At 44.8% G+C, this 14,840-nt stretch overlaps 1 protein-coding gene across 1 annotated transcript in view; it reads left to right on the top strand.

The window, feature by feature from the left end:
* Positions 1-14,840, top strand: part of KSR2 (kinase suppressor of ras 2) — a 196,156-nt gene that overhangs the window by 143,318 nt on the left and 37,998 nt on the right. Inside the window, 1 exon segment of the mRNA XM_032229918.1 lies at positions 1,487-1,848. Coding sequence (XP_032085809.1) covers positions 1,487-1,848 — 362 coding nt within the window.

Below are 14,840 nucleotides of genomic sequence, written 5' to 3'. Positions count from 1 at the left end.
AGAATGGTTGCAGGAATTGGGTATGTCTAGTTTGATGAAAAGAAGTTTATTGTTTTTAGTTTAGTTTTATTGAGTTTGTATGCCGCCCTATTCTCGAGAGACTCAGGGCAGCTCACAATAAAAAAGGGAGGGGATACAAAACATGAAATAAAAACAACAATTTAAAATTCTACAACAGCCGTAACCTCGAATGGGGCTGGATAGTCCAACAGCCCCAGGCCTGCCAGAACAGCAAGGTCTTAACCGCTTTGCGGAAGGCCGGAAGGGTAGTAAGGGTCCGGATCTCCATGGGGAGATCGTTCCAGAGGCCAGAGCAGCCACAGAGAAGGCCCTCCCCCGAGGAGTCACCAGCCGACATTGGCCGGCAGATGGAATTCGGAGGAGGCCTAGTCTGTGGGATTTAATAGGTCTTTGGGAGGTAACTGGCAGGAGGCGGTCTCTCAAGTACCCAGGTCCGATACCATGTAGGGCTTTAAAAGTAATGACTAGCACCTTGAAGCGCGTCCGGAAACCAATGGGCAGCCAGTGCAGCTCGCGGAGGATAGGTGTAACGTGGGTGTACCGAGATGCACCCACAATCGCTCGCGCGGCTGCGTTCTGGACAAGCTGAAGTCTCCGAATACTCTTCAAGGGCAGCCCCATGTAGAGCGCGTAAGGACCAGGGGAGACAGGATAGCAGTCTTCCAATATCTCAGGGGCTGCCCCAAAGAAGAGGGAGTGACGCTGTTCTCCAAAGCACCCGAGGGCAGGAGAAGAAGCAATGGGTGGAAACTAACCAAGGAGAGAAGCAACCTACCGTATTTTTCAGATTATAAGACACACTGGAGTATAAGATGCGCCAAGGTTTTGAAGAGGCAACTTTAAAAAAAAGTAGGTAGGTAGGAGAGGGGTAGAGAGAGACAAATAGAAAGAGATAGAAATACAGTAGATAGGGAGGGATAGAGAGAGAGAGTAGGTAGGTAGGTAGGTAGGTAGGTAGAGGGAGAGAGAGAGAAATACAGTAGGTAGGGAGAGAGAGAGAGTAGGTAGGTAGCTAGATGTTTCCAGGTGTATTTATCTATGTGCTGGAGAAGGAAATCGCTGACAATCTGCAGCACCTAAGACTTTGTTTCTGCTGGCATAGCACTTGATCAATCTAATTCTCATCAACTACTCTAACTAAAAAGTGTTCCGAAAGGGGGGGAACGTTTTTGCACTCTGCAAACCTCCCCAAAACTGCCTGCTTTTGGAAGAAATGGGCCCATTTTGTTTTAAAAAAATACATGAATAGCCTTGGGGGGGGGGGTTGCAGGGTGCTCCTGGGGCAAAAACGAGCAAAAAACAGCCCGTTTTTTGTGAAAACGGGCTCGTTATTTGTCAAAGAAATTTCCTGTGGGTGCAAAGGGACTCGAGACTGATGACGTCCTTGACCCCTTCCTCAGGCCCAGCCTGTTCACCTCCTACAGATGTGTTGCACACATCAAGCCTTCTCTTCTCCTTTCCCCAGACCGAACAGGGAAACGATGAGGAATCCGAGGACGACTTTGAGGAGATGAACCTCTCCCTCCTCTCGGCTCGTAATTTCCCCCGGAAAGCCAGCCAGACCAGCATCTTCCTGCAGGAGTGGGACATCCCCTTCGAGCAGCTGGAGATCGGTGAGCTGATCGGCAAGGGCCGCTTCGGGCAGGTGTTCCACGGCCGTTGGCACGGTGAGGTGGCCCTCCGCCTCATTGACATCGAGCGGGACAACGAGGACCAGCTGAAGGCCTTCAAGCGGGAAGTCATGGCTTACAGGCAGACGCGGCACGAGAACGTGGTGCTGTTTATGGGGGCCTGTATGAGCCCTCCCCACCTCGCCATCATCACCAGGTAAGGAGCCCGCTTGGAGACCACCAAGCCTTCGGACCTTCCCCCCGTGCACAAACCCTTAACCAGTCAGTTCACCTGCAAGTGGGTCTTACTTCCCTGGCTGGTAATAATTCACCAGAATCCCCTAAACCAGGTCATTTTTTTTTTTTGTTAACATTTATAGGCCGCCCTTTTCCCTGAGGGGACTCAGGGCGGCTTACATAAGATCAGGGGAGGGATGGTCATTGCAGAGGGATGAATGGACCGCATCCGTCTCACCACGGACACCAGTTATGGAGTTGACTCTTAAGGAGAAGAGGTTCAACTTTCTTAGGAACTGGTTCACCAGGACACATAGGTCACATTTATGGAAAGCTGAGGTTAGCCTTAAACATGGCTTAATTTCAGCTTGTTGTCAGGTTTCCAAGTGATGGAAGCCATTTGAAGAAGAAATGCGCAAAGTCCATCTTCGAAATTTTTTTTCAAAGCAATAGAATAGAATAGAATGGAGCAAAATAAGGAATAGAATAGAATAGAATATATGGAATGGAGTGGAGTGGAATGGAATGGAATAGAATGCAAAGGAACAGAACAGAATAGAATAGAATGAGGAGGAGGAGGAGGAGGAGGAGGAGGAGGAGGAGGAGGAAGGAGAGGAGAGTAGGAATAGGAATAGGAATAGGAATAGGAATAGGAATAGAATAGAATAGAATAGAATATATGGAATGGAGTGGAATGGAGTGGAATGGAATGGAATTGAATAGAATGCAAAGGAACAGAACAGAATATAATAGAATGAGGCGGAGGAGGAAGGAGAGTAGAGTAGAGTAGAGTAGAGTAGAGTAGGAATGGAATAGAATAGAATAGAATGAGGAGGAGGAGGAGGAGGAGGAGGGAGAGTAGAGTAGGAATAGGAATAGGAATAGGAATAGGAATAATAGAATAGAATAGAATAGAATGTATGGAGAGGAGTGGAGTGGAGTGGAATGGAATAGAATGCAAGGAACAGAACAGAATAGAATAGAATGAGGAGGAGGAAAGAGAGTAAAGTAGGAATAGAAATAGAATAGAATAGAATAGAATAGAATAGATTGGATACTAGACTAGATTAGAACTAGACTAGAATATATGGAATGGAGTGGAATGGAATAGAATGCAAAGGAACAAAACAGAAAAGAATAGAATGAGAAGGAAGGAGAGTAGAGTGGAATAGAACAGAACAGAACAGAACAGAACAAGCACTTAGACTTATATACTGCTTCACGGTGCTTTTATACCCCTCTCTAAAGGGTTCACAAAGTCAGCCTCTTTTCCCCAACAATTTGGGTCCTCTTTTTACCCACCTCGGCAGGATGGAAGGCTGAGTCCACCTCGATCCGGTGAGAACCGAACTGCCAAACTGCTGGCCGTTTTTAAGCCGAGGTCACAGTGACCAGCATCAGGGGAGGGGAGGAGGGAAGCAGGCCGTTCCCGTGGATACCACCAGCCTTCACTGCCATCCTTTCCCAGAGAAAAGCCCTTCTCTGTAAACCTTGCCGTGCCCTTGCTGCCCAGCTGTCAAAGAAGAAAAATGGGCAAAGCAGTCTTTTAAAGGAATCCACGAGGGGGTGGCAGCTTATTCTGCTTTTCAGCTAAGTGGCCTCTTTGCACAGGTGTGCAAGATGCTTCTTCTTCCAAACTCTCTGCATCATGTCCGCGTTTGACACCTTGCAGGAGTTGGCAGCGTTCCCGGCTCTGAGCTCCTTTGGTTCCTAGCCTTTTTTTTTTCCTAAGGTCAACACCAGTCATTATCTGACTGGCCCCAGAAGAACCTGGTGGATGATTATGAAGTGTTTTCTCATCTTCAGCTGGGAGTTCATCGCTGGCTTTGGGGCTTCCCGGCACTGACTTCTGTTCGTTTCATTTAAAATGCAAAGTAGCATCTTCCCTATCGGGCCTAACCGCTGGCTGGGCGGTCTGATGTGCAAAGAATTGTTTATTTCAGATGCTCTGTTTGGTGGAAAACACCTGAACGTTTAAAAGTCTCCGTTTAGCTTTCTTACTTTCCTGGAAGGCTACAGAAAGAACTGAGCTTTTTTTCCCCCCAGTACGTTTTTGAGTTACCACCAATTCAGCCACTTCATGCAGGGACAAACTGAAGCAGATCTTAATCAAAGTAGCAAAACTGTTATTGTTATGAGTTGCGAAGTTGTGTCTGACCCATCATGGCCCCATGGACAACGTTCCTCCAGGCCTTCCTGTCCTCTACCATCCTCTGGAGTCCATTTAAGCTCCATCCAGCCACCTCTGCACCTTACAGCAGAATAAAATGGAATGGAATAGAACAGAATAGAATAGAATTAGAGCAGAATAGAAGAGAAGAATAGAATAGAAGAATAGAATAGAATAGAATTAGAGCAGAATAGAAGAGAAGAGAATTAGAGCAGAATAGAAGAATAGAATAGAAGCAGAATAGAATAGAATTAGAGCAGAATGGAAGAAGAGAAGAGAATAGAATTAGAGCAGAATAGAATAGAACAGAACAGAATAGAATAGAATTAGAGCAGAAGAGAAGAGAATTAGAGCAGAAGAGAATAGAATTAGAGCAGAATAGAAGAAGAGAATGGAATTAGAGCAGAATAGAATAGAATAGAACAGAATAGAATTAGAGCAGAATAGAAGAAGAGAATAGAATAGAATTAGAGCAGAATAGAATAGAATTAGAGCAGATTAGTATAGAATAGAATAGAATAGAATGCAGAACGGAATGGAACAGAATGGAATTAGAATAGAACAGAAAAATAGGTTGGCCCCCTATTAAATAGCTTTAGAGAATAGGTTGACCCCCTTCTTAACAGAACAACAGAGTTGGAAGGGACCTTGGAGGTCTTCTAGTTCAACCTCCTGCTCAGGCAGGAAGGCCTATACCATTTCAGACAAATGGCTGTCCAGTCTCTTCTTGAAAACCTCCAGTGATGGAGAACCCAAAACTTCTGGAGGCAAGCAGTTCCACTGGTTAATTGTTCTCACAGCCAGGAAATTTCTCCTTAGATCTAAGTTGCTTCTCTCCTTGATTAGTTTCCACCCATTGCTTCTTATCCTGCCCTCAGGTGCTTTGGAGAATAGCTTGACTCTCTCTTCTTTGTAGCAGCCCCTGAGATATTGGAAGGCTGCTATCATGTTTCCCCTAGTCCTTCTAGGAAACGAAACTCACAGTAGGCACAATGCACTGCAGTAGGGAGGCAGGATGTAGTTCTAGCAAGACACATGGGCTGAATTTTTGTTTTTTAAGGCTTTGGCATTAGCAGAATTGCATCATCTTTTTTATCATTTTTTTAAAAAAAGTAGGATTGTCAGGCTGTGGCAAATACGTAAACGCTAGTCGTAAAAGTCTTCCCCTATGAGCTTTGCTCAACAAATGTCCTTCGCATCGAAATGATTTTTCAGATGGGAAAACAAGGGCCGCTTCCTATTTCACAGGCCTTGTTAAACATCGCTCGCCTTGATGCGACGCTTTCCCCAAGGTGATGGGGTAGGAAACTCTGGGGTGGGTGGGTGTGTGGGAAATTCAGCAGAATGGCTTGCCTGGCTTCAATCTCCAGGGATTCGGAGCATGGATGTGTGACATTCCTCCTAATTAGTTTTCTGCTAGGACAGATGCGATCCCAAGCCTGGCTCAGCACTCCGAAGGCTGCCGGAGACACCGGCAGGAAACTGCCAGCAGTTCTGATCCTGTCTTTCCTCCTGCTCTTTGCCTTGGCAGCTATTTGACATGGCAGGGGGGGGGGTTGGTGTGTGTGTGGGGGGGTGCATGTCAGCAGACAAAGTGCACCCCTTTTGCTTTGAATTCAGATGGTCCTAGAACTCAGCATTGTTGAAAAGCTGAAGGAAAGATGGTGCGTCAGGGTTCCAAACAGCATCCAAAATTAAATCAGAATCCAAGGCAAAGTATTGCTCAAAGCTCCGATTTGTTAAGAGAGACACGTTGGCACATCTGGGAAAACCCAAATCTGAAAGCTTCCCAGTTTTCCCCACCCAGTTGAAAGTTCAAGATCCTGCCCTCCATACCCACAAGTCCATCCCATGGTCCAACCCATCCATTTCTGGTCAGGTGGAGAGGTGCAAAGACAAAGGATGACCTTGGCTTTCTAGAAAGAATGTTGTTATGGCTACATAGCATCTAACTCCATAATAATCCCCCCTCCCATTTTCCCACAATAGAAAAGGCATAGTAGAATAATAGAAAGTGTGGCAGGCCAAAGACTCAAAAGAAAAGATGGCCACAGACCTGACATGAAGAGCAAGAAGAAGGGAGTGGACAAAGGCATAGGACCTAGATTAGCTAAAATGGTGTTTCTTAGCTAATGGGATCCTTGGTGTTCTCTGAGCTTGGTGGTTTTCTTGCAGATGTTTCAGTACCCAACTAGATAACATAATCAGTGTTACCTAGTTGGGTAATGAAACTCTCCAAGGAATGAAACTCCACAATGAAACTCTGCAAGGAAGCCACCAAGCTCAGAGAACACCAAGGACACTAAATTTAATCCCAAACTACAAATATTCTCTTCTAACAGTGTTTATTAAGTTTGGCAACTTTAGGAACCATGGACTTCAACTCCCACAATTCCCCAGCCAGCCAAGAAATGTTGCTGAACTCAGGCTTCCCTGAAGTCTCCCGAGGGCAAAAAACGGCCCTACGACCAAACCGGAAGTCCGTTCCCGAACTTCTGGTTTGCTTGTAGGGCTTGTTTTTGGCACTCCGGAGGGGGGCAGGGAAGGCTGTTTGCCCGCCCCAGGCTCCTAGAAAGCCTCTGGAGCCTGGGGAGGGCAAAAAATGCATGCCAAAAGTGGGGTGGTGGTGTGCTGATTGTGTGCGCATGCGCAGGGGAAAGCACACACATGGGCACTGGTGTCATGCGCATAGCATTATGGATGTGGCATGCCCACACACAACCCTCTCCCTGCACTCCCCCCGCTTTTGGCATGCTAGCCAAAAGAGGTTAGGCATCACTGGTATAGGGCTTCCTGCCTGAGCAGGAGGTTGAACTAGAAGACCTTCAAGGTCCCTTCCAACTGTTATTCAGTTAAGAGGTGGTCAACCTATTCTCCAAAGCACGTGTAGGCAGGACAAGAAGCAATGGGTGGAAACTAATCAAGGGGAGAACCAACCTAGAACCAAGTAGGAATTTCCTGACAGTGAGAACAATTAATCCACAACTTGCCTCCAGAAGTTGTGAGTCGTCCGTTATTGGAAATCTTCAAAAATAGACAGCCATTGACCAAAGATGGTATACGGTTTTCTGATTTGGGCAGGGGGTTGGAATAGAAGATCTCCAGGGTTCCTTCCAACTCTGCTATTCTGTTTAAAGGGAACATCCCAGTGGTGGGTTTCAAAAATTGTTCGAACCTACTCTGTGGGTGTGACCTCCTTTGTGGGAGTGGCTTGCCGCACATGTGACCGGATGGGAGTGGCTTGCCGCCCATGTGACCGGATATGAAGATGCCGACGACACTTGTCAGAACTACCTTAAATTACCTCACACACAGCACTGGCATGCATAAGAATATGATGTAAACTTGTTTTTTAAAAGGCATCTTTGGTTTTCATTAAAACAACTTCAACACACGCAATGTTCTGATTGCACCACAAACGCAGTAGTCATCCTTACCTTTCACAGAGGCACTGAGTTTTATAAACGTGAGCATGATAGTGTAGAATAATCATATCCAAGGACCAGTGGTGGGTTTCAAAATTTTTTTGGAACCTCTTCTGTAGGTGTGGCCTGCTTTCCGGGTCCACTGGTAGAACTTCTTTTAACCGGTTCGGTAGATTTGACGAACCGGTTCTACCGAATAGGTGGGAACTGGTAGGAACCCACCTCTGGAACATCTCCACACTTTCCAATCGTTGCCAGCTCTGAACCCCAAATGTGTAAATAACCTTCCCCCGTCCTGCTAAGTCGTGCTGATTAAACAATCATAAAAGGAAACATGTTTCAATGTGGAGCTCCTTGATGAAACATGATCAAACATGATCATTTGCTAAACTGGCCCTCTGGCAGTGGTGGGAGCGGCTTTAAATCCTGTTTTTCAGGCTTTCCGTTGGATTCATATCATTAATGAGACTTCGCTTTGGAGAAAGAAAATTATTAGGCTCCAGCAGCTGGTCTCGGAAAGAGCGGCTTCATTAAGGAGTTGTTATTCTTGCACATCTTTACTAACTCACACTTAATTATGACTGCCAAAGAAATACCGAGAGCAAAAAACCGTTTCTTCTAGGAAAGCTTTAAAAAAAAAATGTCGCTGGAGATGAAAGAGTTCTCTTCTATGTGCTTTCTACATTTTTAAAAAAGTTTTCCCTTCATGGCCAGGAAAGCATGTTTTAATGACATGGAAATGTCTTTTATTTGATGCCATGCATTCGCTTTTCACAAAGCGGACAACTTTTGTGGCAGTGGATCAGGGGAAAGTCCTGAGTCCTTTGGTGAAAATGTGTGGTGGAAAGTTCCTGAGATGGATGTCAGAATTGAAACCAACTCAGAACTGGCCGTTGCATGTTCTGGTACAATGAGAATGGCTTGAGGCCAATGTCCCTAGAGTAAGGCTTGTTGTTATGGCCCGCCAGCAGCCAGTGGAGCTGGCAGCAGATTCGGAGAGAGTGGAGGTTGGGGAGGAAGATGGGCCAGTCCTGGAGTCTGGGGAAGGCTCTGACGAGGGCTCTGCGTCGGAGGCAGAGAGGGGGCCAGAGCCATCTGACAGTTATCAGCTGCCTTCAGAGTCAGACTTCAGTGGGGCAGAAGAACAGCTGGAGCCTGTTCCCAGTGTGTGCATACACAGAGTTGCCAGACAAAGGGAACAGCTAAAGAACGGGTTAGCTTGGAAGTAAGGCCACAGGTGGACGATGAATGGCTCCTCCCAGAGGAAATAAAAGAGGAGCAAAAGGGGAGTGGAGTTTGCAGGAAACAATTAGTTGGTTTCATTGATTCGTGACTCTCCGAGACTCCTTGCCAAGTTCTGCAGATATTGGCCTGGCAGCTCTCCAAGCCAGATAAGGTCTGTGACCGTAAATCCTCCCTTGAAATACTTTTCTGGATGTGAATGAGCAGAATTCACAGTCAATTCATAAAAGGGGTTTTTGTCGGGACAAGGAGTTTGCTTCAGGCTCTTGGGAAGCCTCGGTCAGAATACTTGTTTCCTTGGGGGAGGGGGGGACCCTCAAATATTTGTTTACAAGGAAGCAAACTTTGAAGTTTGCGTCAAAGGAAGCAAACTTTAAAATTTAGCAAAGCTTTAATTGAGGCAACTCTTTCAGCTGTATTATAGGCTTCACTAGCTTACATAAGGCTTACTACTTTAGTTAGTAGTAACTCCATGTTGAAACAATATCAGGTGCTGTAGCTCAGTGTTTCTCAACCTTGGCAACTTGAAGATGTCCGGACTTCAACTCCCAGAATTCCCCAGCCAGCATTCGCGAATGCTGGCTGGGGAATTCTGGGAGTTGAAGTCCGGACATCTTCAAGTTGCCAAGGTTGAGAAACACTGCTGTAGCTAACCCCAAGAGGGAAAAAGATCAGCTAACTCATTAGGCGCTGTCCAAGGTACTATTTCTACCTTCTCTTAGATGGTTTTTTTGAGTTGGCTTTGATTATCTTATCAAGCTATTAACTGCTTAGTCTTGATTTTGTCACCGCTCAGCCTTGACTGGACTTTAATATCCTTGACTGGGTATTTTGGGGACATTAGTACCAGCTTATTCTGCAAATTTCAATTGCCCACTCTGGCTGTTTGTTTCACTTCCAGAGATCTAATGGAACGTATGAAAGCAATATTCTTTCTAACGGGGTTTACCAAAAAGAAGCAATTTAGTTAAATTAGAATTTTCTGCACTGCTATGCAATGAATTCCTGCCCTATTATCTCCTTTGTTCTCGGTGTCACCAGACATTTGAAAGGAAATGACTTTGGAAGTGATCCTTAGCTTTGCTTGGAAGCTGAACAAATACCTCTCCTCTTTTTTTCCTTTTTTTTGCAATTCCTTGCGTACCGATTCTGCTGAGGCCGTGCTGGAAAGCTTTGCCCTGGTTTTTTTTCCCACCTCTATCCAGAAGTTTTAGGCTGAATTACCTTCATTTCTCTGGCCCTCTCCCGCTCAGCTCTTCCTTTCTTACATGTTCTCCCACGTTCTCCCTTTCATAGCGTTTGAAGTAATGAAGCCCATAGATCATATAATAAATAGCTATTGACTTCCTTCCGTGGTCAAATCACAATTGATCGACCTGTGGGAATACTGCTTTCCTCAGTCGATACGAAGCCCATAAAGGAGAATAAATCTTGATGGGGACTGACAAGGGAGCGGGAAAAAGTCAATACACTTATTAACACGTACATTAAAGGAGCCCATATGTGCCTCTGGAGAGGTGTCATCTTATTTTGACAGCTGGCAAGGCAATGCGGGAAGAGGGGAGAGAAGGAAAAGAAAGCGATTATCCTAGAGAGGCCCCCAGATTTCATTCCTCCGGCATCTAAGCATTTTCAGGAAATTGGTGCTATATCCCATGTCCAGAAACAAAGGAAGTGGTAATAGCAATAGCACTTAGACTTATATAACACTTCACAGTGCTTTACAGCCCTCTCTAAGTGGTTTTCAGCGTCTTGCCCCCAACAATCTGGGTCCTCATTTTACCCACCTTGGAAGGATGGAAGGCTGAGTCAACCTTGAGCCGGTCAGGATCAAATTGCTGACAGTGGGCAGAATTAGCCTGCAATACTGCATTGTAACCACTGCACCACCAAGGAAAGAAGGAAGGAAGGAAGGAAGGAGGGAAGGAAGGAAGGAAGGAAGGAAGGAAGGAAGGAAGGAAGGAAGAGCAATAGTGATAGCACTTAGACATATACCGCTTCACAGTGCCTACCAGCTCTCTTGAAGTGGTTTACAGAATGGTGTTAGCTATTGATGATGTTAGCTAGTAGGGTACTGAAACATGCTGGCTGGGGAATTCTGGGAGTTGAAGTCCACACATCTTAACATTGTTGAGGTGGGTTGTTGAGTTAATTCATCTAAAGGTATCATGTCAGTGGTAGGTTTCAATTTATTTTACTACCGGTTCACATGTGTGCTCGCTCACGCAGAAGTGTCCGGGCAGGTGGGTGGAGCCTCCTGCCACTACCGGTTCACCCAATCTGGAGCAAACTGGCAGAAATCCCCCGCTGATCCATATGCCCTGTCTACCTCTCAATTAGAAGAATCTGCTTCCTCAAAATCTGATTCATAAATCACTGCCAATACCTGAAATAGCCTTGGAATCTGAAGACGCATCTCATAAGGCTTCCTCCCACAGATCAACCAATGGCCTGTGATTTTTGGCTAGTTCTCACCCTCAACCAAAGGGGTGTATTTCAGCAAGAGCCAGTTCCAAGTACTATCTTACTGGTGAATTCCTGTTCACTTAGAAGTATTTCACTCTACTGTCAAGTGCCAGAGAAATCAGGAGATGCAGGCAGTTCAAATGGGTATAAAGATGTAAGCTCTCTAGAAGAATCTGAACCACTAACACTCAAGGGAAACGAGCGGAGATAAGGAATTCATGGCGGGCTGGATTTAGACCTCTTGTAGGCGCGAAGGGACTCATGGCTGATGATGCGTTTGACCCCCTCCCTTGGGCTCAGCCTGGTCATCTGCTACATCTACATTTCAGACCATTTGAAATACCAGCAGTAAGATAGTACTTGGAACTGGCTCTTGCTGAAATAACACTCCTTTGTTTGAGTCAAATACTTCTCAGTAAACAAAAATACATCAGGTATGGAAAAGCTATATTTCTCTCTCTCTCTCTCTCTCTTTGTTATGGCTCACACAAAGTCGGGTGGGCTTGTTAGCTTGATTCATTTTCCCCGCTGCCTCCACCTTGTGTAAATAGACGGCATAATTCTTCCCCCACCCACCCTCACCGACCCCAGCCAAACAAGCAATTTGGGATTCTGCTCGCTTGGCTGAACATTCCTCAAACTGATTGCGGTACCTTAAGAAGAGTAGGGAGGTTGGGAACGGTGCGAGTGGACAGCAACGCTACAAAACAACCATTCTCTCTCTTGCTTTCCTTCCCTCCTCACTGCATATATTAAAAGGCTGTTGACACAGTGGTGAACTCCTTACTTTTTCTAGTACCAGAGCTGTTAAAAGCGATGGGACTTGCTTTGTAGCTTCATGTTTCAATGACTATGTTGGAGTTTATGGAGTGCATACATAGGTATGAGTTTTTGCATGAGTTGGAAAGCGGGGAGGAAACTCAGGCTTAAATTTGGGATCAGAAGAAAGAGGGCAGGTGGTCCTAAATTTAAACCAGTTTCCCCGCCCTCTTCCATGAGCCTCTTGTTGAAGACAAGATGGCAGATTTTCTGTAAGAAGGCGATAGTCTAGTTAAGACTTCCTTGCCTACAGCAAGTGGTCACCAAACATGGCAACGTTAAGACTTGTGGACTTCAACTCCCAGAATTCCTCAGCCAGTCTCGAAACTTGGCAACTTTAAGACTTGTGGACTTCAACTTCCAGAATTCCTCAGCCAGTCTCCAAACATGGCAACTTTAAGACTTGTGGACTTCAACTCCCAAAATTCCTCAGCCAGTCTCCAAACATGGCAACTTTAAGACTTGTGGACTTCAACTCCCAGAATTCCTGGGATTGGAGATCCCTGTCCTAGAACCACAGAATAAGCATCTTCAAGTTCTTTGTAACTACAGGTAGTCCTCTATTTATGACCAATTGCTTAGCAATCCTTCAAAGTTACAATGGCCCCTCCCCCCCAAAAGCATCTGCATTCTTTCCTGGGTCAATTTTACTTCCAGTTTCCAGAAAGAAAGAAAATAAAGCTCCAGTCCATAGCGAACAATGGGTTCACTTCATAATTTTTGTACATTTATTCATTTGTTAGTTTTGTCATGCATGTATAAGATAATAGATATAAGCGCATACAAGATTATGAATACATGAAATAGATATGAATAAATGGGTTTGTTAGGACCGGGATGGTAGGCACATTTGTGCACTTATGCATGCCCCTTAAGAACGCGGTGAGGTCAACAATAGACAGTCCAAGGTTAAAGTTATGGGGGTTTGGGGAAGAAACCACAGAGTCAAGTAGAACATTCCAGGCGTTGACCACTCTGTTGCTGAAGTCGTATTTTCTGCAATCGAGTTTGGAGTGGTTGACCTTGAGTTTGTATCGATTATGTGCTTGTGTATTGTTGCGGTTGAAGCTGAAATAGTCATTGACAGGTGGGACGTTGTAGCAAATAATTTTATGTACTATGCTTAGATCAGACCAAAGGTAGCATAGTTCTAGGTTGTCCAAGCCCAACATTTTGGGTTTTTTTAGCAGATTTTTTTATTATTTTTTCCCATCTACAACACCTTACAGTCATTACATCAACATTATTATGTCATCATACCTGTACATATATATAATATTTCACTTCTATATTTACACACTTTATACACAGTTCTATATATATTTATATATATATATATTGTTTTTTGGCTTAATTCATTTTATTCCTGTTTTGCACCCATTTGTACCAATTGTTCCAAATTTCATAATATTCCGACTCTTCTTTATCTTTTAATTTCAGTGTTAATTTATCCATCTCTGCACAATCCAAAGTTTTTTTTATCACTAATTCATCTGAGGGGGTATCATTTTGTTTCCAGCATTGGGCAAATGCTATTCTAGCTGTAGTTAGCAGATGTGTTAATATGTACTTAATTTTCTTTGTATATTTCCCTTTGATTATTCCCAGTAGAAAGATTTCGGGTTTGTATTTTATCTGTTCTCCTGTAATTTCTTGCACCCATTTCCAAATTTTTGTCCAATATTTTTGTGTTTCCGGGCAGGTCCAACATATGTGCTAATAGCCCAACATTTTGAGCCAGGTGGCATAAGAGGTTGTATTGTGGGCAGGGGAGTGGAGGACTCTTTTTGTGAAATACCTCTGGACTCGGTCAATTGTATTAAGTCCAAAATTTCAAGTCTGGTGGCATACGGTATTCTGTTGCGAGTAGAGGAGTGTAGGACTGGCCTCATGAAATTGTGAAATTGCGGCATTGCGGCTTAACAACACCGCATTTGCTTTATGACTTTTGCACAAAAAAGGGTCATCAAATCAGGCCAGTTACATGATGACTTGCTTTATAACCATCACGACTTACAACCATAATTGCAAGGCTCATTTACAGTCATTAGTTGAGGACTACCTGTAACCGTGTTGTTTGACACTGTGAAAATCGGTGAACATCAACGTTTCATTTTCAACTATCCATCAGAGGTCCATAGGGAGTCAAGTCCTGGGCAAGATTTGACCCGGTATGAGTCAGTTGCCGCTGTAAGAGCATCTGCAAGACTACCATAGCATGAATTTCCCATCATCACCTTGGCTGTTTACAGCGGTCTTTTAGTTAGGTAAACATCTTGCATTCTCGCCTTTGAAATCTAGCATGGATACCCAGGAATCCAAGGGGGAAACCAAATTAGGCACGCCGTGTTTCAGAGACCGGCAAAGCGAGGGGAAAACAGAACTGCTTTCACATTCCTCGTACGGGAAGGATTAGCCTTTTGACAAAGGCAGGTGCTCCTTTAATTGGCCGATTTAATGGGGCCGAGACCTTGTTTGAGGTGCTCAACTCACACGGCGAGTTCAGGCGAGTTGCCAGGTTCTCTCTCTCTCTCTCTCTCTCTCTCTCTCTTAACATTTGCAAATTTGTTTTTTTTCCCCCTGAGCGGTGAAGAGGTGCCTGTATAAATGGTTTGGATTCTGAAGGGCCTCCTCCTTCTCCTCCGAGGCGGTGTGTATATCAAAAGGCATTTGCGTTTCTTTCACTGGCAAAAAAAAAAAAAAAATACGGCTCTTAACCACGTCGGTTGAAAGCGCGTCAGGTCGATAGCACCTTTGGAGAGGGGGAATAAAAGAAAACCCAGCAATTTTCAGCAAGGGAGCGCGGAAACATTACCGCGATCCTTGACTCATTGAGGTCTTTTCTTTGAT

Source organism: Thamnophis elegans, chromosome 13, assembly GCF_009769535.1.
Source record: "Thamnophis elegans isolate rThaEle1 chromosome 13, rThaEle1.pri, whole genome shotgun sequence".
NCBI lineage: Eukaryota > Metazoa > Chordata > Lepidosauria > Squamata > Colubridae > Thamnophis > Thamnophis elegans.
The sequence above is the reverse complement of the archived record's forward strand: the minus strand, read 5'-3'. Positions and strand labels throughout refer to the sequence as shown.